Source organism: Drosophila miranda, chromosome XL (genome assembly GCF_003369915.1).
Source record: "Drosophila miranda strain MSH22 chromosome XL, D.miranda_PacBio2.1, whole genome shotgun sequence".
NCBI lineage: Eukaryota > Metazoa > Arthropoda > Insecta > Diptera > Drosophilidae > Drosophila > Drosophila miranda.
The window spans coordinates 6,932,169-6,957,793 of NC_046673.1; the positions used below are offsets into that span (position 1 = coordinate 6,932,169).

The window sequence follows — 25,625 nt, forward strand, 5'->3', positions numbered from 1 at the left end:
GAACTCAACGATTTTAATATTCGGTTGAATTTCTAGCTAGGACCCTCACCCTGAACACGTATTTTTTTCCAATTGACGAATCATTTTCCTACAAGACTAGCTACTTTTAAGTTCTCATCTTTATTGGGTTTTTTATAAAATAAGGTTTAAACAAGGTCAAGACTCAATTCAGATTATAGCTACGCATTGCGAATATTTTTAAAAAGCACACAGATAATTTGTTTCCTGTTTTATACTATTTTGTAGTATTTTTGAGTATTTTAAACCAACTGGCATTGCCGTTTTTTCATACAAGCTCCATGGAAGCGCCAGTATGAAAACCGCCAAGACACACATTTTACATTCCTTTTTTCTGATATTTTTTGGAAAAAGATGAAATTTTAATGGCAAACGGTTAGGAATTAGATGCAGATTACGAATTAGTATTCGGTATGGCCTGGGTAATGGATCTAAATAGCATTTCTGCACGATTTATACATTGGTGCTTTGGTCGGGGAGGTGAAGGTCCATAACTCGTTTTAAAAAATACTAGAAAAAACTATGAAAATATGCAAATATGCAAGGAGTGTGGCTAAAATGGCAAGAAAATCAGTATGACCGCGGATTTATTAACAAGATATACGGTCTAACCCTCGGAAATATACCGTTGAAAAAAACGAGCTTATCCGACCTAACCGCCCTCTAAAAAAACAGGTCAACAACTTGAGCCTAACCGTGGAAAATAATTCTGTCTGTAAATTCTTCTTGTAGATTTATAAATTCTCTTTCAAAATTTCAACGACATCTTTCACCCGAGCTGCGCTAAAATTCTTCATATTTCATAACTTTCGTCGAGTGTTTTTTTATACCCACTGGCTTATAATGGGTTAAACGTTCTCTTGTGCAGGCAGACATTAGAGATATACATAAGGGCACTTCCATTATGACGTTACGCTACATTCGTACGAAAAATTTTGAAAAATTTCTCTAATTCAATAGTAATGGGTGTATATATTCACCAAAAAATTACAAGAATCGAACTTACGGTTTTAAAGACAAAGACAAAATATGACTGACGTCACGTTATAAAAACTGAAGCTCAACGACCGCTTCAGTTGGCGTACAAAATTACAAATCTCTTCGAACTGGATTGGACTATCTGTATAATTTTTTTTGTGCTAATATATGAAGCTTAGAGCGATCATTTCCCAAGTTAGTTAGTTCCATCTAGCGTTCCGTTACCAAATTCCGTGCTAATAAGTTCAAAAATATACCGCTGGTTGAGATTGATTCGGATTGATTTATTTTCAATTTGGGAGCAGTCCAATTTAAACAAAGATTTAAAAAAATAACCCTTTATAACGAGACTTTATTTAACAAAAATTTCGATGAAAATGTCGATATAGCGACGGTTTTACAGCCCTAGCGGCTACAAAAATTAAAATAAATCAAGTGTTCAAAAAAATCAAAATAAAATATATTTTTTTTGCCACTTAACATTTATTTTAACTACCGCTGGCCAACAACAATTTAAAACATGTACATTTTAAAACGTTCGGACTCCTTTAAATCTTTAAATACTCTGCTTCTTTTCAACAACTAACCAAAACATTTGTGGAAAAATGAAAACATTCTTCCAAGTTTTTTAAAACTAACTCTTTACACCCTATAATCTGGAAAAAAAAATAGTCAAAGTAAGCTCGAAAATTTCTTCAGTCCGAAAAAATGTGCGCTGTTTAAAATATTTCCATTTAAAAACGTTCCTGTACTCATATTTCAATACAGAATACTCAACATTCTCGATTCTAAAGCAATTGTTTAGTATTATCATTCGTAATACTAATAATTATCATTCATTTCAATACTTCATTTTAATAATTAATTTCAATACTTATTCTCGATTCTCTATCGGATCGCTTATAGCAACCAAATTAGACTAAAATGCTGGATAGATTGTGCCAGATTCTTCGAAGCGTTTGTTTCGATCATCATCATTATATCATGATGAGTTTCTGTCGTGCTGTTCGTACAGATCACACTTAGTAGAATTGTGAGACCTAGCCTTTTTCTAATATCTATAATATTCCGCAACTACAGGAGCCCCCCGGTCTAATATCATAGTTTATATGGAAAATGTCCACATCGTTGTCGCCGCCGTTGTGGTTGATTTTCTTATTGACACGTGAATATGGTGGGTTGACTATGATTGAACGCGACAAGCGATCCAATACCAACCGTTACATTGCCGGCGTTGAAGATGCCTGGGAATTGATGACGAAACGACTACCTGTTGAATTATTCTTATTGCTATTGTACACGTTGCTCATGCGCATATGCTCGAAGGTAAGGGGCTTGCTGAGATTGGTGTCACGCTTCTTGTAGAATTCATTGAAATCGAGCCTTGTGCCGAAGAGCTGCAGTTGTGGATCTTCGCTGGAATTGAGGCACATCATAAAGCCACTCACTGCCTTCTCATAGGCACAGGAAATGTCACTGAGTCCGCGACAGGCGATAATCAGCTTCTGCTCAAACATCTTCCGCTCCTGATCCCGTTCCATTTTCTCTTCTGTGGTCACGCCAAAGCGACCCTCCTCCTCGGAGGCGACAATTTTCTTTTCTAACTCATCGCGGGCATTTTGTTCCTTGAAGCAATCTTTGTAGAAGCTGGCCTGCCAGATTTCCAGGGCTATAATGTTCTCGAAGACGGTTTCCAGATGCCGTTCCTTGTCGGTCACCGAATTGATAAAACATCCCACGGTAATGGTCTCAAGGAACTTCTCATGGGCATCGAGAATCTTATCTAGTCCGGTCGCCTGCTGCATTTGCTTCTGCAACTCCACCCAATTGCATTCGATGACCTCGAACAGTACGTAATATTGCATTTGATGGATGAAGTGCATAATCTCGGACGTGAAGAGGTGAAGCTTGTACGAAGCCTTGCCAATTTCCGCATTCATCTTGCGTAATTTCTGAAAATAGTCAAAGTGAAAATCAAATTAGCAAAACGCGCGGCAAATGTGGTGACTAAAAGAGAGGTGGCAGCACTATTTCATCAGGGATGTAGCTGCATAATCGATAGCAGCGTTTGTCGAAACTAACATTTTGTTTACATTTGAGATTTGTCTTTTGAAAACTCAATCTTGCCTTATCTGGTAGTCTCATCACGCTGTAGATTACAATGTCTTGTTCAATCTTTATGGATTTGCCAGAAGATCATCCGAGGCGCCTGATTCCGGCGCTATGCAGGCAATTCTATCACCTGGGCTGGGTGACCGGCACCGGCGGCGGCATGAGCATTAAATTGAAGTGAGTACAAAACCACCTGACACTGCAACGGCGAACAGATCTAACGATTACCAACCGTAGCAATGAGATCTACATTGCCCCGTCGGGGGTGCAGAAGGAGCGCATGCAACCGGAGGATCTGTTTGTTCAGGATATCGATGGCAAGGACCTGCAAATGCCGCCCGAGATCCGGGAATTGAAAAAGAGCCAGTGCACACCACTCTTCATGCTGGCCTATCGACACCGCAATGCCGGTGCCGTCATACACACCCACTCCCAGCATGCAGTGATGGCCACGCTCCTGTGGCCGGGGAAAACCTTCCGCTGCACGCACCTGGAGATGATCAAGGGCGTGTACGATGATGCGGACAAGCGTTATCTGCAATATGACGAGCAATTGGTGGTGCCCATCATCGAGAACACGCCCCACGAACGTGACCTGGCCGATAGCATGTACGCGGCCATGATGGAGCATCCCGGCTGCAGTGCCGTTCTGGTCAGACGCCACGGTGTCTATGTATGGGGCCAGACCTGGGAGAAGGCCAAAGCCATGTGAGTTACAAATGGATTAAAATGCCCGAATGGCTTGCTAACTTTGCTTCCTCATACAGATCTGAGTGCTACGATTACTTGTTCTCCATTGCCGTTGAAATGAAGAAGGCTGGCCTCGACCCAGAGACGTTTGAGGACGCCAAGGCATAGAGAAGGGTGGCATTTGGCAATTGATAAAATATACGCAATTTTTTGTTAAAAATAATTCCTTTCGTGCAGCGGGCGCGGGCATTATCTGGCCACTTCAAGCCTTCTTATCTTGCTGTTTTATGGGCATTTCAAATTCGTTGCGCACTTTGTTCCGGAGGTCCACAGCCTGGTAACAGCAACAGTCGATAACAGCTTCTCTTAACATTCGCTGTTAAGTGCGATAGGTAAATGTTAAAGTCTAAACTCCACACAACTGCACAGTGGAAAAAGAGCGAAATACGAATTCCACTTTGGAATCAATTTAGTTTTTGAAATAGCCATGAATTAATTAATTGTCAGAAGTACATACTTAAACTAATTAACGAGTTGCACTAGTTTTTTGCCACCGAAAACAACCTATTGGCATAAATTAGCTACAAACTTTTGATTTGATCATCTTTTCGCACCTCTTGGTGTTACTGTTCCATCAGCTGGCCGGCGGTGAGCGAGAGAGCACAACATCACAAAACCAACGGGAGTGAGAGAACCACCCGTGTGTATACCGGCTCTCGCCGCACTAGTGTTGCCCATTCAGATTTTTTTTTAGCTAGCTCTAGCTATTTTTAAAGTTTGATTGCTTTAAAACTTTCGAAATTGCTGAGCCGGAAATGTAGCTATTTAAAATATATATATAAAAGTACAAGTACGCATTGGTACAATGGACCGGACGAATTGGTCGAAATAAACAAAACAATGCACATTTTATGAATAAATAAAATAAATTTGTTGTGACAAAAAAATGGCTATTTTTTCACACAAAAAAACGCTACTTTTTCATTTAAAAAAATGGACAATAGAGACAATAAAACCAACGACTCTGCACGCTTCTGGCTCATTCTTCTATTCACGGCGTAAGCATTTGTCCCCCGTTCGTGTTTGGGGCCCTCTTCCAATTTGGGAAAAATAGATTAACATTTTCTTTTGTAAAACAACAGCACCGTCCCCGAGAAACTAGCAAAAAATACTCCAACCAAACATGAGTCTACAGTCGGATGCCGTTTTCCAGAAAATCATCGATGGCCTGAAGGAGAACGAGGCTAAGGCCAAGGCTGTGAATGGTGTGTTTGTCTATAAAATCACCAAGGATGGCAAGGTGGCCAAGGAATGGAGTAAGTAATAATATTACGCACGCTGCCTGATACTCCAACACACACACACACACACCCATTTTCTGTGGGTTTACGTGGTCTTTTTTGCGTGTGTGTGTGTGTTTTGTGGGAAGTTCAAAGTGCGAAATTCTTTGCACTTCGGCACCAGCTGTTTGTTGGTTTTTTATGTGGCCAACAAATGTAAATTACATTACTTCTTCGCTTATTTTCTGTGTGTGTTTTTTTTCTAGCTCTGGACTGCAAGAGCGCCAAGGCCTATGAGGGACCCGCACAGGGCGTCAAAGTGGACACCACCCTGACGGTGGCTGATGAGGACATGGTTGATATTGCCCTCGGCAAGCTCAATCCCCAGGCAGCTTTCATGAAGGGAAAATTGAAGATTGCCGGCAACATCATGCTCACACAGAAGCTGGCGCCTCTGCTCAAGACCGATGCCAAGTTGTAAGAGGCAGGCAAAGAAGGAGCACCAAGGAGCAGCCGCATTCCAAGCAGTCACATTTCTGTATATCTATATTTTTTTGGCGTATTTCGTATTCATATGTTTTTGTTTCACCCTCTAATTAATGTTATTTTTGTACGGGAAGTTGTGTTTTTTTCTATCGAAATATAGAAAATGATACATAAGAAAATTAAGGAATTTTTGTATGCCCCATGAGACTTGCGTGTGCACCGGAAAATGGGTAATCATCCATGGATTAGATTACAGGTGCCCTCGGCTACTAATCTAATCTCGGACCACTCCACGCCTTAATTCGTTGCCCACAAGAGTGCTCCGAAGTCCCTCCCAAATTGCATTATCGATCAGAGAGAGAGAGAGAGATCGTGAGCGAAAGAGCGTGACAATCGAAAGTAGGACTGAGATACAACACTCACCTTTCCATTGGTCATCTGCTCTTTCCAGATCTTTGTCGAAAGCACAAACTCCATGTGCTTCATGCGCCACAGTGGCTTAAACAGCGCCTTGTACGTGGACATGGTCGGCTCCAGCATGGTGGCCAGCGGCCCTTGGACGACATACTGCAGCGACACAATGTCCCAGCCCGTGTCGCCCAAAAAGGGTGGCTGTGCCACCACATCCAAATGGTTTAAGATCTCTGGATCATCGTACTGGGCATTGGTGCAGCGCAGGGCAGTGTCCAGCATGGCCGACAGATCGTGGGCAAAGATTTCAGTGCCTGGCTTCTCCAGTTCGTCTCTAAGGAGGGCGATTATTTATTGATTATTCGATTTAAAGTGCCTCCAGCCAAAGACTTACTTCATATGTTCGATAAAGATGCTGACAAAATCCCCTTGGCCGAGCAGCAAGTAGCGTCGCATGCATTGCAAATGCTCCAAGAGCTTGTGGGGACCCACCATGTAGTCGAGGACATGCTTGGCGGTGTTCTGGTAGCAGATCTCTATAGCCGCATGCCACTTTGTGTCCTGTGTGTAGGAGAAAATGTCGCCAGCTGAAAGAAAAGCGCATGTAATGAATATGCCATTAGATGGGACCCAGCTTATTCCTACCATTCGATTCCATGATCTTCTTGAGCTCCCCCTGACCCTTGACCAATTCATTCATTTCGCACACTTCGCGCAGAAAATTAATGCTCTTCCCGGTCCTTAGGATTTTATCAGCCAGCTCTTGGCCAATAAATTTCGGCTGCATGGCGGTGCGCACACGAAACTTATCGTGCCACAGGCGATCGGGCCCGATATCGGTCAGGGACTCCACAAAGAACTCGTTGTGTAAATCCGTTATGTCGCCATCGAGCATCCATTGGGAGATCATGCGCGTCAGCGGGCGACACATGGCCGTGAGCAGATCAATCACCAATTTATCTACCGCAGGATGGCCATTATCCAGGAAGTCCCACACCACGGACGTGAGCTCTCCCCCCTTTTTCATCATGCAGGAATGGGCAATTTTGGTCAGCCATTGCATACGATGTAGGGGCTTTGTGTACCACACGAGCAGCTTGAATAGCGTCACCTGCTCCCGCTGGCTATCGAGCCACTCCTGCTCGCGATCGACAAAGCCCCGCTTCACTTGGGCCTTCTTGAAGTCATTTACCTGATCGTGCAGCAAAGCCACTTCGCCATGATAGGCCCCAAGCTCCTTGCGCAGAAAGCATGTGAGGGCCTGACCCATGCAGCCCAGGGCGCTGTAACCCTTCGAGGGATCGGCGAATTCGGCCACACGATCGTGATAGTAGCCCAGTTCGGAGAGGCGCAGCATGAGGCCGGCATCGCCCGTTGTCAGCAAATTGGTGTTCGCCGTGTCCAGCTTGAAGCGGCCAGTGACGACATCCTTTCTTAGATACTTGCCCTGAATGCCCGTAAACGAGAACAGGACATTCGTGACAATGTCCAAGGTTTCATCCACATCCTGTTGATTAAACAGCTGATCTGTGTAGTTAGGCATTTGCACCTGGCCCAAACCGGCAATTGACTGGCCGGGATCATAGCTGTAGGCGACGCGTTCACTGGATTCACTTCCACCATTCTGCTGCTTGCGATAGGGATAACTACGACTCAATCTCTCAGACAGCACCTCTCTTAGGATATCCTTGTGACCATCACCACCACCATCCTTTCCGTTCGCCATCAGTGTCGTGGGACGCAAGAACGTGGACTGTGCATTATCCAGAATATCCAGCAAAAAGTTCATCAAGGCTTCGCGTTGCTTTTCATCCGTGTCTAGCTTCAACAACTTGGTGTACGTTTTCAGGAACACATTTCCGGGCATCTGCTCTTTTTTGCCATTTGGATTTGCCTTTGCGTTTAGGATATTCAGAATTTTGATCACACAATCATCCTCGCACATGGTCGGCCTTCCCTCGTTCAACGAGTTGGGCTTTTCCATTATGGTCTTCAAAGCATTGTTAACCAGACGATCTGACAGAGATGGACGTAAGATGGAGCCGTAAGAAGTGGGCAATCATTAGCAGGGGATAGAATCCATTTACACTTACCATGCTCCTCGGCTCGCTGGGGGCCGTTTATGGATAAGCATATATTTGACAGCAGCTTCGTTATATAGTGAACTGGCGTCGGTGGATCCAGGCCCTCTGCTTTACTCCCCACATTTTCGTTGGACATATTCGTTGTTTGGCAACCGAAGCCCAGACGAGCCAGAAACTTATCTAGCCGCGCGCGCAAATCAAAACCACAAGCACAGAAGCGATTCTAAAGCGATGGATGGCGTTTGCCGTACAAGGGATAACAAAAAGAAAACAACTGTTTGACAAATACTTTGGTAAACTGCCTAGGCGTACTGTTTCGCTATTAAGATCTGTGGAGACTGGTTGCGACTAGTGAAAAATTAGTTTAACGCAGAAACCATATGCATATAATGAATAATCAATTTAATAAACAACAAATTTAGTGTTCAGCTTCATCGCAAGCCTATACGGTCTGACCCTCAGAAATATACCGAAACTACGTCATAAATCACAAAATATACCGTAAATATACTGACGAATTCAAGTTCTATATTCTTCGACTTTTATATTCCGTGGAATATTACTATCTCAATAATATTGAATCAGTATCTCAATATTAAATTACTGAAATAGGGTATACAAATACCCATACTCCGGTTGATAAGCAACAAGTCTTCAATTAACAGCAACATTGACGTGACAACATTGCGACTGTTTCTTTGTTAAACTTTTTTGTTCAAACCATGTTTTAGTCAAAATAAAATAAGAGGGAGTACCTAAAAGTAGTTAATCTTGTAGAAAATTTATTCATCAATGGCTTAAAATTATGTGGGAGAAACTAAGGGTTTTAGTTAGACAGAATTATTCAACGGAATCTCTAAATTGAGCAATATAAACGACTATTCTCTTTCGTTTTTTTGCTTTGACCTATGTATGTATGTATTTCGCTAAAACCGTTTTTTGTTTGACGTATTTCGCTAAAAGCATTTTTTAGACAAGATCCAATAAAAGCATGTATTTAGAATAAGCCAGTTAAGTAAAAAATTGATTCATAAATCCTATAAAATTATGTTGGAATGGCAAAATGGCTTATCTAGCTAATAATATTCGACGGAATATCAAAATGTCTTTTTTTTTTGTTTGACCATTTTTGCTAATCCCTCTTTTCCCGCAAAATACAATAAGAGCAATTGTTTAAAATAAACCAGTCAATTAGAAAATAGACTTACTAATCGGATTTAATTATACGGGTATGGTTTAATGTTCTATATAGCTAGTAATATTCCACGGAATTTGAAAAACTAAGAATATGAAAAACTTGAATTCGTTGGAATATTTACGGTATATTTTTAAAATGAGACGTTATATTTTGGTATATTTCTGAGGGTCGGACGGTATATTTGAACGATAAAACCGCGGTCACACTGCTGTTCGCTGTAATCGACACTCCGAAGATTTTTTGTAGGCCACACCATTTCGCAAATAAACAAAAACAAAACGTAACTAAAAACGAAGAACTTGATATGGGTGTGACTGTGCTACAACCGTATCCTATGCCCGAGGGAAAATCTGGCGCCCATATCATCGATTACCTGGGTAAACGTCTGCTCTCGCTTGGCGCTACACATGCTGGTCAATTTCTGGTCGACTGCGAGACCTTCATCTCGACACCGCAGCCGCACAACGGTACACCGGGACGGGCGGTGCATGTGCTGCACAACTCGGAGTATCCCGCTTCGACATTTTCTATCATCGACAGTGGCACTGGGAAGCAAGTCTCCCTGGTGGCCGACAGTATATTTGATCTGCTGATGCTCAAAATGACCAACACATTCACCTCGAAGAAGCAGACAAAGATTGAATCCCGTGGCGCCCGGTTTGAGTACGGCGACTTTGTGATCAAGCTCGGATCCGTCACCATGATGGAGCATTTCAAGGGAATCCTAATCGAGATCGAGTACAAGTCGTGCATGATACTGGCCTACTGCTGGGAGATGATTCGCGAGATGCTGCAGGGCTTCCTCAACATCAATGTGGGCAAGGATTTCCCCACGTACTTTGCCACGCAGACCATCATGACAGCCATGGGCCAGCAGCAGCTGCACGCCAAGCACAACGACTTGTACGAGCCCACGGATACGGTCAAGCAATATCTGGAGCAGTTCACCAACTATCGGAAGCATGTGTCCATGCATGGATCCCTCAGCGGCACCAGCGGCATCCAACAGTCCGTCCACATGTCCCCCTCCCCGGTGATGGGTGCCGCGGGAGGCCTAGTCTTGATCCGATCCTGATGCGAGGTCAAGCTGGAGCCGCCCGATGCTCCTGCAGTGACAATGGAGACTGACTGAGCGACGGACTATTCATTGAATTAAGAAAGCAACTACTCGATTGTTTTTTTTAATTTAATGTATATTTTTAACGCAATAGTTATATATATTATATATAGATGTGTGTGGGGCAGGGTGAGTGTGTTTTCTCCTTTTTCCATGTCTGTGTGTAGTCGTCTTAAAAAAATATATATAGCTGGAGTACAAAAATTTCGAATTTTCTCTCTTCAATGTTGGTTTGTTTTGTTTTGTGGATGGGGGTTTTTCAATGAGTTTTGTTTTTTGTACAACAATAAATTTTGTATCCTGATTTCGCATCCAACTGTTATACAACGAAAACTAAAAGGGGGATGTCGGGTCGGAGGAAAAGTGGAAACTTCTTATAATATAAAATGCAATCGTTCTTCTTTTGATGTTAAAAAAAAAACAAAAAAAATGTTCACCGCAAAACGAAAATGATTTTCTGCCTGGGGTTCATGGTTCAATGTAGTATTTATGTATAGTATAGATATACATTAAACATAATTATGTATACGCCGTGGCGCTAGTCTTCTTACACACACACGAAAAGAAACGTAGTATCTATGCAAGATGTTCTTTTTCTTAAGGAAGTACAAAATGTAAGTAAATTAAATCATCATGTGCTTAACTATAGTGAACAACAATTTGTTTGGTTTTACACACACACAAGCTCTCAAAAGAACAGGGGAAAGGAATTAATGTGCCACCCATTCCAAGCTTAATTGGGAAGCAATGATTGTAGCTCTATTTGGAAACATTTTGCACGGGTACAGTACACTCTTTTATGTTTGGACATTCAATGCCGCGCCAGCTTTTGGCAACAGTTTTGCTTCTGATTTAATTTACTTTAGCCTTAATTTTGCTTTCATAAAGGTTCCAAGTGACTGATTGCCTGCCTGCCTGCCTGCCTGTGTGTGTGTTTTTGTGTGTGTGTGGGTGGTATGTGTGGTTGTTGTTGTTGTGTATAACAGTTCGTATAAGTAATTTGCTTCGCTTGCAAGTGACATACTATTAATGGCAGCCGTGCTATAAGTACGCCGCTGATCTGATCTACCAATCCGTCCGTCCGTCCGTTCGTCCGTTCGTTCGTTCGTCATTGCTTAAAACAACCAAAAATTTTCCAGGCTCTTAGAAAAGACAAATGCCCCGCCCCGTTCCTGTAGGGTTCTCTTTCGTTTTTTGTTTGTTTTATGCGGTACTGGGATATCTACTTTTGTTTTTGTTTATACACATATTTAAAATATATAATTCTTGCTTTAGATTTGCTGTTTCTCGTTAGATTAATTATATATGCATGTATGTATGTATGTGTGTAGGTTAAATCGTATAGTTATAGTTTAAACGCGGAGATCAACTTCCGGATTGATTGTTAAATGTTGTTTGTTGTCGGTTTTTGTTGTTGTTGTTTTTGTTGTGTGTTGTATGTTGTATGTTTTCTTGATAGCTTAGCGATAATTTCTCTCACGTGTGGATGCTTGATCAATAAAATTTGCGACAAATAATGTATTTCTCTCCTAAACTGCTGCTGCTGTGGCTACAGCTGCTTCTAATAATCCTCCGCCTGATATTTTTCCCTTTTGTTGTTGTGTTTTTCTTTGCCACTCCTCAGATGCATCGCTTCAGTGTTGTTGTTGCTGCTAATAGTTTTGGTTGACTTTGGGTTTTTGTTGGGGGTGGGGCTGTTTATATAAGTATACTACATAAGACCCCACTTTTGGAAAATTTCCCCCAATTTAGTCGCGCATGGGTAAAATAGCCGGCTTGACATGACCGCCATCGCCTTCCGAGACAAAGCGCTTGCGTCCGCTGTAAATAGTAGAAAGCAAACAAAAAAAATTAGATACATTATAGCAATAATTCCACAATAGTTTCAGGGATATTATAGTAAGGTTTATAGGGTGATATTTATATGGGGAGAGGGAAATAAATATAAACCTTTTTCAGCTCGAACTAGCACAGTCTTGGAGATTCCCATAAGGAAAATAAGTCTGGATTTACTTAAATTTGGAACCCGAGAAGGTAAATTGATATGTTACATCCGCAGATAAATATAAATATACCCAGCTGCCCCAAATGCGGGGTATGGTATAGAAATCTTGCTTGAAAAAGGAAAAGAGCAATTGCACGCACACACGCACTTTGCAATTACCCAATTATGCAATGCAAGAAAACAAAGAACAAAGCAACAAAAACTAAACAAAACGTTAAAAAAAAATAATATTGCATAAAGGCTTTGCGCAAATTTGGCAACAACAAAAACTAAAAACAATTTGCACAAAAGTTCATTCAACCGCTGACCCTTTTTTCGCTCTGTCGCTGCCGCTGTCGCTCTCTTTGCTTCAGACCGCTCTCAGCTGCAGAGCAAACAGCTGTACAAGTAGTGGGTGAGAGCGCGGGAGAAGCTGCATTGCGCCGCACTGGTCTCCGCAAGCAGTTGCCAAAGCACTAAAACTAGTTTTTGTTTCTGTTGCAGTTTCTTTTGTGTTTTGTTTTTTATTGAGAATCGAAGAATTCTAAGCTGCAAAAACAACAAGAAAATAGAACCAAGCAGAGCCTTAATTGCTGCATTTAAATATAGAAAAAAAAGAGTAAAGTAAAAAAAAAGTAAAAATGTGGAAAGATAAGTTGCGCGCGACACAAGCAACACACACACCCACCTCCCCACCGGCCGGCCACAACAAGAACAATGCACAAGAGAGCGAGAGCGAGAGGAGAGCGATAGGATAGCAACAAAAGCAAGGGGGCCCCAAGAAGCAGCAGCTGCTTCGCGCAGCAGACAGTGATGCGCGTTTGGCTTTTTCAGCCGATACACTCGCGTCCCTGTCGATCTGGCACAGATCTTTTCACAAAACACAAATCAAAGAACAATACAAGTTTACAATATATTTCTGATCAGCTACAGTTGCAGGTGTTTTATTTTTTCACCCCCACATCATAGATTTGGCTTTTTCTTACAATCTACGTTTGTCTTTTTGCTCCGCTATAACCGTTGATATGGCAGCGCCAGCAACGCCGCCGCCACCCTCACGTGCACACTCCTGATACCCCGTTATGTGGCATTGAGTTTTCAGCGGTTTTGTTGCTGTTGTTGTTTCTGTTGCTATTTTTGCATCATAAATTTGTCTTTTTATAGAAATCTGAGCTGTTTCGTTGGCGGGGTTGACGTCTGCCACAACATCCAGGGGTACATATATGTAGTTTATGCATGTTTCGGCCTCTGTATTAGTGAATGGCTGATTTTAGTTGTTGTTGCATTTAGTTGTCGCTGCGCTTAAAGTGGCAAAGAGCAATAGCCGCAGCCAAGGCGAATGCAAATGCAGTTACAACAGCAACAACAACAACAACAGCAGCAGCGTCAGCAACAGCAACTAAAGTGGGAGTGGCAAGCAGGTCGATAACAGCAACTTGGCCGCCATGTTTACCTTCGCGCACACACAGCCACAAACACTAGCACTAACACACATACACACACACACACACGCACACACTAACACTCAAGACGATCTTGAGCCACATGCAGGTTGTTGCACCAAAAGTTTGATGCGATAAAAAAAAAATACAAAACCAAACGTCGATAAGAGCCTCCCTATCGATATCGAGTACATAACTGAACATATACATATGTATGTACATGCATGCATATGGGTCTTTTTTTAGAACAGATAAAAACAAGAAGGAAAGCCCAAGCTTTGGACACCCTTTCGCTGATCTCACACACATTGTAACCTATGGCCCCCATTCCTATATAAATTATGTTTAGACGTGGACCGATCAGTGGTAAGAAACAGCGGTGGGCAAGCGAACATTCTCGAGCCTTCACTGTACATACATAGTAGATTTGTAGTTACAAAACGAAACATGACTTCACATTATGGGGTCGGGGCGGGGGGGCATACATATGTATACCTTCTCTCTACAGCAAACATTGTGGCACACACACACACTCTCGGCAAGGGTACAATCAAACAGCGATATTGCCCCCAAGGCGAGAGGAATAAATCAACAATTAAATATGTATAACAAAAACCAAAAGAGAAAAACAAAAGAAACGGAAAGTAGGAAAAAAAAATCAAAACAACTCTAGGAGTATATATGTATGTACATATGTATGTGCATATGTATGCATGTATAAATATAACTAGCCGGCACCTGATAAACCGGCAACTGGCCCGGACTGCCCCAATGGAGACACCGACGATGACGCGGCGCCCCGTCAGTGTCGAAGCAAAAAACTAAACTGCGCAATAGAAATTTCATAAACAAACACACACGCACACAGGCACAGGAACAGGCACACACATATATATATATATATCGCTGAGTATGTATATAAGAAATTGAGCCAAAGCGTATAAAGAAAATAACAAAACAAAAAATAAAAGAATAATAAACAAGTCGAAGCCGGCAAAAACAAAATATAAACACATACAGATAGAAGCACATCAAACATACATACATACATACATATTCATATACATACTTCTCGGCGCAGACCAAAGCAGAACAAACACATTCGGCTATGCCAATTTCAGGGTACACCCTTCTTTACCATGGAAAAGGCCTTTGAGCACAAACAACTTCTCTCTCTAACATTACCATTGCTATTGTTGTATGCGCCAATATATACAATGTAATATTGCTAATTGTAATAAATAAATACATAAATTCCAAGAAAAATTATAATAGCGTAAAGATAAATAAAAGGAAAAATAGTTATTTGAAAAAAAAAGAAAACATACCATACGATATTAGAGTATATTTCTTTGAAAAAAAAATACAGATATGTGATTCCGCGCCATATAGACGACAGACCGATATGAATACCTACTGAAACAGGCCATAAAATCCTCCACGAGTGTTTAAAAAAAAAATCTTATAATCATAAAAACGAGTGCTGTGCTCCAATTCATTTCATGAAACCCTAACCAAACGTCCAATATTTATGCATTTTATGGAGAGCTCTACTCGAATTTAATCTGATATGCTGGGTGCCATACAGTGCAGGGTATTTGCCTGTAAACAACTTTGTTTTATGGCTGGGTATAAGAAGGTGGGTGGGTTTGGGGTGGGGGCGTGTATCACTAAGATTACGTAAAAACTGACTAGATCTTATTGCATATTGTGGTGTGTTTACAAATACACACATCAAATAGGCTCGAAAACGGTTGATCCCACTGTCGATCTTCCCTTAAGAAAGGTCATTTGTCATTTCAGAGGCGCCAGAGAGGGAGAGAGAGAGAGAGAAAGCTATCTGTTGCATGCCTTCTGCTTAAAGGGTGTTAGAAAGGGACAAGCATAGCTGTGCAGAGAACAGACAACACAAAAACGGGACGAGGACTGAGCTTTATTCTCGCCTTAAGCCGGACATATGTTTGGTACTTCTCTGGCATTGCATTTACATGTGTATGTATGTGGTAAAAGAGAAAAGGGGGAAATAAGAGAGAGACTTACCGCGATGGCACATTATTAATGATCTTGTCGGTGAGAAAACCGGCCCGGTTGCAGCGCTCGACGAAACGATCGAGTATTATATAGGCCAAGGGCACGTCCAGCACAATATCCGCCATGTCATCAAACGCCCGAATGAAGCCCTAAAATTTGGCAAGAAACATATATACCATAGAATAGAGCAATGTTTCATTCATGTTTCACATTCATGAGCGACTGCGTACCTGCTCCATGCCCGCTGGCAGCACCAGACATGTGAGATCAAGCGATTTAAGCAGCTCGCACATTGCCTCCTCGGTGGTCTGGCTGAGCGACTCCAGTGTCATGACAATGGCCTCGTAGACCAGCTCATGATGATAGTGCGGCACCTCGAGCGCTCGTAGACAGCGATGGGCCTCGGCCACATCGCGCGACGATATATACTCCTTGAGCAGCAATGTCATCTGCTTGGTAATGGTCTTTACTGGACGCAGGGGCCCACCCATGCCCCAGACATTGTCGAGATGCGCCCAGCCCTGCTTATGGAGCAGCGAGTCGGCACGGCGTAAAGCCTGCTCGGCATACTCGCTCAACTGAAGATGCTCCTCGGGCTTGGCCACAAACTTCGGTGGGATGCAATCGTCGGCGATGGCGCGGGCCATGAAATTGCCCAGCATGATGGGAGCCTCTGGGGTGTCGAGTATGAGATCGGGCAAATTGGACAGGAGAATGTTGAAGCCCTTCTCGATGTCCTTGCCAATAATGACACGACCATACAGATCCGAGATCAGCACCGAGGTCATCTCGCGCTGCGAGTCCTTGTGATCCATGGCAATCTCCACGAGAATCGAGGTAATCCGTTCGCGAAAAGGACTTTGCAATATCTCATCAAAGCTGAGGGCCACCTCATGTGTGTCACCGTGCTCGTAGTATTCCAAGACAATCGGCTCGGCCAGCTTGAAAAACTCATCCGGTGTCGTCTCGGTGATCACCTCACGGAGCTCCACATTCCGATCATTGCAGTCGCTGTCATAGTTGGGATCGTTCTCGTCCTCGTAGAGCTCGGCCAGAGCCTCGGAGCCGGGCAGACCCCACACACCCTTGCCGCCACCGCCGCCCTTCTTGGGCAGCCCACGACCACGGGTCAGATTCCGTGAGCGACGGCTGTTCTTCCAGCGACGATGCGGCACCACATATCCACCTGGCTGGGGTAAAATCCCGGTGGCAATCGCAGCAGCGGCACCACCACCGCTGGCAGCACCCGATCCCGAGCCACTGCCATTGGTAAGGACGGCGGCAGAACCATTGCTGCCACTGTGTTGTCTCTGTATGAGCCTCTTGGCCTTGCGTTTGATGCGTCCGTCGTCGCCGACGGGTAGCGGCTTCTTGATGAGACCATGACCGTTGGAGCCGCTATTGAGCACCACTGCCTGGATCTCGCCATTCAGCTCGCGCTCCACGGAGCTCTCCTTGGAGTCGGAGCCTCCAGAGTTGTGGCGACGGCCGCCACCGTTGGCATGTTTGTTATGGGATGATGATTCGACTTCCATGATCGGTTTCTTGTCTTTACCTTTCCTCTTGCCCCGCTTGGAATGCACTGCAAAATTGGCGCTGTGTTTGGGATCCGTTTTGGTTTTTTGGTTTTTGTACTGTGACACCAGGTGCCGGTCCTTTCTGCAACAGAACCAAAAAACGAAATGCGAAACGGTAAAGCTTGTTAAAATGTGGCTCAAAGCTGATTTGAATGCTTCGGTCCGCAATAACTGTCTCGTCTGGAAAGCTTTTCAAATGTCTGGCTGGGTCTGTCTCGTACCCAAAGCTTGTTCTGACAAAACAAAAACACATGCTGTCTGGCACGTCGCCCGCCTCCATGCAACCATATATGTACATATGTATGTATCTGTACATACATGCATATGTATATATTTATCATGTAAACGATAAACATTTATATTTAAGTGTTATTTTGAAACATTTAAAGTAAGAAATATATAATAATAGTTGTACTGCCACAGTAAGAGACAATAACGGTATTGCGTCTTTGGAAAATTGAAGGTGTGTGGGTGTATGTGTGGGCAAACTCTCCCTTGTCAAAATTCAAGGTCACAAACACAAGCATACAAACGACATAATTTGTGTTACCGTTAAAGCTTTGCCAGCCAGCAGACCGACCCCGGCACAACATTAGCGCCATCCCTCTTTGACCAATAACTTCTAAATGGAGTTGCTATATGTATGTATGTACATATGTATGTATGTATTTGACAGACAGCTGCTGACGAGTGTGAAAAGGAGCAGCAGATCAAAAAAGCTTTTACTACTCTTCTCCTCGTTTTCACCCCATGCTAATGGTGCATTTTTCGAACATGTAAAACATACAGTACATAAGAAAAAAAACAAACATACATCCATATGTATTGTATTTTTGAACAGCAGCGTTGTCTCTGAGGTTTATTATTGCGTCGCTGTTGGTGTTGGTGTTGCTGCTGCTCTTGCTTCTGCTCCTTCTACACTCCCCCCGTCCCGTTCTTTTTGTTAGTTCTTATGTACTGTGCCCGCTCGTTCGTTTATATGCTGTAACCGGTTTTTATGTTTGTTTTGCCCGGTTTAACCTTGAAAGTTTTAGTGCGTTTTACGAAATTTCTATGTTATTGCCGCGGCATGGACGTCCCATCCCTTTCGCACTCTCTCCCCGGAGCTATGTTCGCACTTGTTGTGCCCCCTTTTTCGTGATAGGGCGCAAAAACAAAACAATGTTCGGCTGTTCCTGCTCTCTCGCCTCTTTCTTACTCTCTCAGCATGGAATTGGTAGATAGAGAGGGGGGAGTGTAGAGGGAGCATAAAACCGACGCTGCCGAAATTGCGTCGCAAAATTTTGCAAAGCTCAGAGGCCTAGCAGAAGAGGAAGAAGAATACTACAGCAGCGGCAACATTGTATGCTGAGTGTACGGTACAGTGTCAGGGCGAAATATCAGGGTTACCTATAGTTTATGTCGCTATACTTATTTGTCTACCATCACTGTCAATCTGTTTCATCTGTCTATGAGCAGTCGCGATCACAGTAAATAAGCGAATGAAATGAACCGATGAACGAAGAGATGGAGACGTAATGATGCCTGAGGTAGCCAAGACAAATACATAAATAAATACTGTATAAATGAAGCCAAGCAAACAAAAACAACAGTTGATACCCCCACCCTTCAAAAGAAAAACCTCTCCCTTGGTCGCAAAGGCAGCTGTTTTGCCGCTACGCTACGCTACTGTTCGGTTGTGCGTGCGTGCGTGCGTGCCGGTCCAATTTATCACGTAGGCCAATCTCCTCCACTTGAATGAAGAAAATTCCCGAAATTTCCGAAATCCAATTGGAGGTCTTTATGGATGCGGACTAGCAGGCCCTAAATATTTTCAACAGAGTCCAGATTCTTTTTGAGTACATACTAGCCAGTGCCAAAAGAACATTATCATCAGAGAGATCTTCCTTGCAAGGGATATACATATATACATATGTACATATGTATGAAAAAAGAAAACAACTAAGCCATCCATTATTTTGGGAAGGCACTGTGAAACCTCCCCCCACTCTGTTTTATGAATTTTTGTTTTGTATTTTCGCTTTTAGTTTCACATTCGCCGGCAATTGCCAGCTTTTCTGCGTTCACTTTTGATCACTCTTCGCTGATTGTTTTTTTTTCTGTCTGTCTTTCTTCATTTTCCCCCCTCTCCCAGCACTTACCTCTGTGTGGTTTAGCTGTTTCTGCTGCTTGCTTCGCTGCGCGTTGCTCAGAGTCTCACTATCTCTTCCGATGCTGCCCTACACTCGCGGCGACCACAACGAGGCGACTGCAACTGCAACTGCAAGAGCAACAGCAGCGATTGGGCCAACTGCAGCAAATGCAACAACAGCGCTGTTGACGTTGACGTCGACGTCTGCGTCGACTGACTGCGTTCACAAAGTTGAAGTTAGCGCGCTGTGCTGAGCCGAACCGAGCCTGTTTGATACTTGCTGGCGTGCTGCTGCTGTCTCTCCTCTGCTGCTATCCACTTCCACTGCTCTTCCTCGTTCTTGGCTTTGCTGCAATTTTGCGTGGGCCCAAAAATGCAGGCGGAGAAATTCTCTTTTCAAATTTTCGCTTTAACTCCTTTTCACATCACACAGCACAAAAAAAATATTTGGATTTTCAGCGTTGCAGTCTTGTTTCCTCCTGCTTTTTACTGGAACCTACGATGCAGTTGCACACACCCACACACTTGCATACACACACACTGGTATGTATGGAGCAGCGGGATAGAGCCTATGATGTCGTTGCAGTTTTAGCTGCACTTTTCTTCCAGTAGCCAATGCAATTCGCTGTTGTTGTTAGTAATTTTCTTTGATTTAAGATTTTTGCTGGGCAGAAAAACCGTTTTTTTCTTTTTTTGGATGGAGCTGTCGGTGAGAATCGCAGAGGAGAACCGTACGTGGAACATTAACTGTGACTGAGCGAGAGAGCGGGTGCTTATATAGCCGCAATACACGGCAAACTGGGGATGGTTCTCGCGATACCTCGTGCTAATTCCGCAAAGCGATATTGGTGTTATTCGGTGTATTTTTGATGTAGTTTGTTTCGGCAAAAATGTATTGTATGGAATGGAATGTTTTAGATGTTGGGGAATGTAAAACAATGCTCCAATGTAGAAATGTTACAAAGAAAAAAACGTTGCCTAAATTTAAAAAAATATGCATACCCTTGCTATCCTCTACGTTTTTCGTCTTGAGCTAGAGTTTGCGCAGAACAGGCGAGCACAAAGTTAATAAAATGTTTCTTTTCTCTTTTGTAAATTGTATTGTCAAAATAAAGAAGTGAATTGACAAATGAAAGCATATTTCACATATGTAACTATGTATTTAAAATTTATTTAAATAAATCATGATCGTTCATGCTCGCAACATTTTAGTCAAGCGTTGCCACTAAGTTGAAAAAACCTCGCCACGCGATATTGCGGTAAATTTTCAAAAGGGGAAACGAAACGAATGTGATGTAAAGGGAAGAGATCAAATAGCTGCGTCTTCGTGAAAACACAAAAATGAGCTGACAAGGCAATGGTTTTTCATTTACTTAAATGCGTACATACAAACATGTGTACTAGTATGCATGTCCGCGAGTTTATTCTCCAATAACGCTATTTCTTCTTTTTTAACATTTTAGCTACATAATAATGTATTTAATTATGGTAGTTTAATGATTAAGTGGTACACAATAAAGTGAACAGTGTCCAGGCCACAAATTTGAAAACTTGTGCTGATACTTATTATAAGGTTTTTGTATTATGAAGAAAATTGTTGTCCCTGAGATTGGATAAAATGGCCGCCGCTTAGTCATTCAGAATTTGTGGTGCTGCTGGAAACGCTTACGTTCCGATTCACGAATTTGACGTCTGACTCCTGGCGGATTGCCCTGGGGATTGCGAATCAGAAATTTTTTGTCGCAATAGAGCTTGGGATCGTACGTGCGCACCTCCGGCTCTTTGTCCCAGTCCTCACCGCACTCGATTTCCTCCCTTTTTTCGTAAGGCAGCTCGTCAGTTTGTGCTATTTCATTCTTATTCATAAATTCCTCGAATCCAGCGCGTTGTGGGCAAGTGCCAACGTGAATCTTATATGAATAAAAACACAACCGATTTATTATATATTGTTTACTGGAGTGATAAATTCCAAACCTTCATTTTACTTATGGTGTAAATATGGGTATTGTTGAACGGACAACGCACCTTCTTGGACCCGTGATGATTAGGCGCGCAGCGGACCAAGTGTACGGTCATCCGACTGCGCATGATGACATGCCCTTTATCAAACGGACATTCTAGGTAATCATCTTTGCTGGACGGTGCCACTTTCAGGGACAAATTTTGCGACATTTTCAAGAGAAGCTTTTACTTTTTTTTTCACTTTATACGACGCGCCGTTGGACGCTTGCCACAACTTGAGGTAAACCGCGTAAAATAATATTGTTTGCAAATTCTTGTTAAGCTTTGAAGATAATCGTAGTTAAAACAAACGCGCTATGACGTTTTTAAGACAGTGCTGCCAGATGGCCAGCAAAACATCGATACTATATCGATTACCGTATCGATGGTTGTTTACCTCTTCTGGACGCACGTGCACAGGGCTGTGCTGAAACTTTTTAAATAAATTGTGTTAAATAGAAGGCAAAATCATGCCGCCAGTTGCCCAGGAAGGCAATTGCCTCATTTACCGTGGCAGCAACTTCCTTAAGCAGCGCCTCATCCTCGCTTGCCTCTCTGGCAAGCCACTGAAGATCACACAAATCCGTTCCGAAGACGAAGCCGCCCCCGGTCTAAGGGAATACGAGATCAATCTGATCCGTTTACTGGACAAAATTACAAATGGCACACGAATCGAACTGAATCCGGCCGGCACCAGTGTCATGTTCACGCCCGGCCTCCTTCATGGCGGCCAAATCCATCACGATTGCTGCGTTCAGCGTGGCATTGGCTACTATTTGGACGCCTTGATCGCCCTGGGACCGTTCTGCAAGAATCCACTAAACGCCACCCTGCGCGGTGTGACCAACAGCAAGGACTCACCCTCGGTGGATCACATCAAGGGGGCCGCACTGTCCTTGCTGAAACGTTTCCTCCTGGTGGATGAGGGGCTCGATCTGCGTGTGGTGAAGCGCGGTGTGGCTCCATTGGGTGGCGGTGAGATTGAATTCCGTTGCCCCGTGCGCAAGAGTCTGCGCGCCATCCAGTGCCAGGCGCAGGGCATGATCAAGCGCATACGCGGCACGGTATATGCGTGCAAAGTGTCCCCCGCGATGGCCAATCGCACTGTGGAGGCGGCCAAGGGATGTATGCTGAAATTCCTGCCCGATGTCTACATCTATACCGATCAAAATCGTGGCAAAATGTCGGGCAATTCCGCAGGATTTGGCATTTGTCTGCTGGCCGAGACCACCGAGGGGGTTTGCTTTGCCGCCGATTGTTGTTCCAATACCCGCGAAGAGTCCGTAAGTAGTAATCACCCCCCCTAATAGCCATCTCCTCTTAAAATATCTCTGTGTCTACTTTAGGACACCCCTGCAGTGCCTGAGGATCTGGGCCAGGAGGTGGCCATGCGTCTGCTCGATGAAATCTATCGCGGCGGCTGCTGTGACTCCGCCTACCAATGGCTGGCGGCTCTCTACATGGCCCTGGGGCAAAAGCATGTCTCCAAGTTCCTTACAGGTAGGAGTCCTCTGAGTCCTCTTAAAATACCAATTCTATGGTAATCATTTTCCAGGTGCTTTATCCACCTACACGGTTCACTTCCTACAACATCTGCGCGACTTCTTTTCGATTACCTTCAAACTGGAGAATCCGGAGGCCGAAGACGAGGATGAGGGCGACGATGTGCGTGGTGCCCAAAAGGTCCTCATGGCCTGTGTGGGCATTGGCTATACCAATATCAATAAACGTGTTAACTAAAGGATTATTTAGGCTAATGATTTATTAGAATAAACCCGGGTTTTTTTACCTTCTTTTTTTTTGTGAAGCAAGAAATTAAATCCTTCTTATTTTTGTGTCGTTGTGTATTCGACAGTACTTTATACTCGATTGCATATTGCCATACCAATCCAGCATGCCTTCGGCCTTTCATGAAAATATTGCAGTGCTTATTCCCATGGATATGGGAACCATAGGTTAATGGATGCTGCAGGGCATACGGCGCTAGGGCCTATAGGGCCTAGGGAGAGGAGAGAGTTTCGGTGGAAGAATGCCCAAGCTAGGCAGTAAGGCCGATCTGTGAATTGGGCTGAAGATCTTTATATGTATTTATTTTGTGCATCTATAGGAATATTAATGATTGCACAATCCCCATCGGATGTCATCCAACACCTGCCTCTGTACGAGGGACGCAATCGCTGCAAGTTTGTTGCGTTCTTGCGAGCGAGATGTGCCTAGCTAAGTGTTTGCCAATCAGCTCAGGTTACATGAGGTTCAAGAACCCCTCTCTCTCTCTGATAACAGATCCGGTTGCCCAACGACAAAGCCCATGCAAAATCGAATAGTATTTTCAGCAAATGTAGCAGTTTCCACAGTCCATACAGCCAGATCAGCAGAAAGGGCACAGAACCAGAGCCAGACCTCGACTTCCTCTGGTCAGCACAAATCCGGAACGTATAGGTGGCACGGCCCTCTATAAAAACCCTAAGCACCGCTGAAACAGCCATCAAACGTCGATCAACGTTTGGACAAGACCGATTCGAAATTCCAAACATGAGCCTGAGACTGTGCCTGCTGCTGGCCTGCCTAACGGCAGCGGCCTATGCCAACAAGGATGCCTCCTCCTCCACGGGCATGCACGAGCTGAAGCCCACCAAGTGGCTGAGTGCCTCCGAGCTGGAGAGTGTGCCCTCGCTGAACGACATTACCTGGGAGCGTCTGGAGAACGAGCCACTGCACAAGGGAGCCAATTTGATTGAGAAGATCTGTGAGTCAATTGAGGAAGTGCTGAAGGACTTTCGGAGCTAACTAGACCCATATCTTCCTTAGATCATGTCAGCCACATCAAGCACGATCTGACGCCCAGCTTTGTGCCCAGCCCCAGCAATGTGCCCGTTTGGATTATCAAGTCCAATGGCGACCGTGTCGAGGCCAAGCTGAACAACTATGTGGAGAAGGCCCAGGCTCAGACCGGTTTCGGTGAGGATGAGGTTACCATCGTTTTGACTGGCCTGCCCCAGACCAGCCAGACCGCCAAGAAGGCCATGCGCAAGCTGGTCCAGGCCTACATTCAGCGCTACAATCTCCAACAGCAGCAGAAGAACGCCCAGGAGCAGCAGCAGGGACATCAGCAGCAGACGAACAAGGACTACGACTACACATCCACATCCAGCGAGGAGCAGGCGGATCAATGGAAATCGGCCAAGACAGCCAGCGGCGATTTGATCGTGAGTGAAGCACCCCATCCCTTGATACACATGATTCTTATATGCCCCATTATATTCCACCCTTTTGTAGATCATTGATCTCGGCTCCACTTTGACCAACTTCAAGCGTTATGCCATGCTCGATGTGGCCGGAACTGGTGCCATGATCGGCCAGACTCTGGTTCAGCTGACCAACAAGGGTGTGCCCCAGGAGATTATCCATTTGATTGGTCAGGGTATTGCCGCCCATGTGGCTGGTGCTGCCGGTAATGAATTCACTGCCCAAACCGGACACAAGCTCCGCCGCATCACCGGTCTGGACCCCGCAAAGCTGCTCTCCAAGCGTCGCAACGCCTTGGTTGGTCTGTCTCGCGGCGATGCTGATTTTGTTGATGCCATCCATACCTCTGCCTATGGCATGGGTACCTTCTTCCGTTGCGGCGATGTTGACTTCTATCCCAATGGACCGTCTGCTGGTGTTCCCGGTGCCAAGAATGTGATCGAGGCCGTGGCCCGTGCCACCCGCTACTTTGCCGAGTCTGTGCGTCCAGGCAACGAGCGCAACTTCCCAGCTGTCCCGGCTAACTCGCTGGAGCAGTACAAGGAGAAGGACGGCTTCGGCAAGCGCGCCTACATGGGTCTCCAGACCGACTTTGATCTCCAAGGCGACTACATTCTCGAGGTCAACGAGAAGAGCCCCTTCGGCCAGCGCACCCCAGCCCAAAAGCAGGCCTCCTACCACGGTGTCCACCATTACCAGAACTAGGATCCCCCATTCCCGACCCATTGGATATGCTCATGTTAGGCATACACAAAGAAAAAAACAGGTCTGAAGAAGATTTAACTTTACTAAAAAAAAACACCCTTAAAAATCCCACAAAAATAAAAACTGCAAATTTT

At 44.1% G+C, this 25,625-nt stretch overlaps 8 protein-coding genes across 10 annotated transcripts; 5 read left to right on the forward strand and 3 right to left on the reverse strand.

The window, feature by feature from the left end:
* Positions 1-1,318: 1,318 nt before the first annotated feature.
* Positions 1,319-8,519, reverse strand: LOC108160992 (gamma-tubulin complex component 3). Its single transcript, XM_017295301.2, has 5 exons — positions 8,069-8,519; positions 6,621-7,991; positions 6,370-6,562; positions 5,988-6,309; positions 1,319-2,948 (listed from the first exon to the last, which is right to left on the reverse strand). The coding sequence occupies exons 1-5, from the start codon at positions 8,193-8,195 to the stop codon at positions 2,217-2,219; spliced, it is 2,745 nt and encodes a 914-aa protein (XP_017150790.1). The 5' UTR covers positions 8,196-8,519; the 3' UTR covers positions 1,319-2,216.
* LOC108161001 (probable methylthioribulose-1-phosphate dehydratase) lies at positions 3,066-4,021 on the forward strand. The gene is made up of 3 exons (XM_017295312.2): positions 3,066-3,285; positions 3,346-3,816; positions 3,876-4,021. The coding sequence occupies exons 1-3, from the start codon at positions 3,158-3,160 to the stop codon at positions 3,964-3,966; spliced, it is 690 nt and encodes a 229-aa protein (XP_017150801.1). The 5' UTR covers positions 3,066-3,157; the 3' UTR covers positions 3,967-4,021.
* On the forward strand, positions 4,761-5,697 carry LOC108161011 (peroxisomal multifunctional enzyme type 2). Its single transcript, XM_017295324.2, has 3 exons — positions 4,761-4,856; positions 4,941-5,114; positions 5,345-5,697. Exons 2-3 carry the CDS (start codon positions 4,982-4,984, stop codon positions 5,557-5,559), a joined length of 348 nt encoding a protein of 115 aa, XP_017150813.1. The 5' UTR covers positions 4,761-4,856; positions 4,941-4,981; the 3' UTR covers positions 5,560-5,697.
* A 929-nt stretch (positions 8,520-9,448) lies between the features above and the next one.
* LOC108154153 (mediator of RNA polymerase II transcription subunit 20) lies at positions 9,449-10,804 on the forward strand. The gene has a single exon (XM_017284311.2). The coding sequence runs from the start codon at positions 9,562-9,564 to the stop codon at positions 10,330-10,332; it is 771 nt and encodes a 256-aa protein (XP_017139800.1). The 5' UTR covers positions 9,449-9,561; the 3' UTR covers positions 10,333-10,804.
* Positions 10,805-11,364: 560 nt separating this feature from the next.
* On the reverse strand, positions 11,365-20,339 carry LOC108154133 (programmed cell death protein 4). Its single transcript, XM_017284271.2, has 4 exons — positions 19,550-20,339; positions 16,062-17,490; positions 15,841-15,980; positions 11,365-12,195 (listed from the first exon to the last, which is right to left on the reverse strand). The coding sequence occupies exons 2-4, from the start codon at positions 17,364-17,366 to the stop codon at positions 12,123-12,125; spliced, it is 1,518 nt and encodes a 505-aa protein (XP_017139760.1). The 5' UTR covers positions 17,367-17,490; positions 19,550-20,339; the 3' UTR covers positions 11,365-12,122.
* Positions 20,340-20,900: 561 nt separating this feature from the next.
* Positions 20,901-21,847, reverse strand: LOC108154159 (gametocyte-specific factor 1 homolog). Of its 3 annotated transcripts, XM_017284339.2 has the most exons (3): positions 21,514-21,847; positions 21,312-21,449; positions 20,901-21,251 (listed from the first exon to the last, which is right to left on the reverse strand). In XM_017284339.2, exons 1-3 carry the CDS (start codon positions 21,709-21,711, stop codon positions 21,177-21,179), a joined length of 411 nt encoding a protein of 136 aa, XP_017139828.1. In that variant the 5' UTR covers positions 21,712-21,847; the 3' UTR covers positions 20,901-21,176. The 3 variants fall into 3 exon arrangements, with proteins under 3 accessions (XP_017139828.1, XP_017139818.1, XP_017139812.1); XM_017284329.2 differs by having other exon boundaries at positions 20,938-21,449; positions 21,565-21,845; XM_017284323.2 differs by having other exon boundaries at positions 20,938-21,449; positions 21,514-21,842.
* A 67-nt stretch (positions 21,848-21,914) lies between these two features.
* On the forward strand, positions 21,915-23,347 carry LOC108154149 (probable RNA 3'-terminal phosphate cyclase-like protein). Its single transcript, XM_017284298.2, has 3 exons — positions 21,915-22,823; positions 22,887-23,040; positions 23,096-23,347. The coding sequence occupies exons 1-3, from the start codon at positions 22,011-22,013 to the stop codon at positions 23,278-23,280; spliced, it is 1,152 nt and encodes a 383-aa protein (XP_017139787.1). The 5' UTR covers positions 21,915-22,010; the 3' UTR covers positions 23,281-23,347.
* A 669-nt stretch (positions 23,348-24,016) lies between these two features.
* On the forward strand, positions 24,017-25,585 carry LOC108154142 (vitellogenin-3). Its single transcript, XM_017284281.2, has 3 exons — positions 24,017-24,286; positions 24,349-24,746; positions 24,817-25,585. The coding sequence occupies exons 1-3, from the start codon at positions 24,073-24,075 to the stop codon at positions 25,489-25,491; spliced, it is 1,287 nt and encodes a 428-aa protein (XP_017139770.1). The 5' UTR covers positions 24,017-24,072; the 3' UTR covers positions 25,492-25,585.
* The last annotated feature ends 40 nt before the right edge of the window (positions 25,586-25,625 follow it).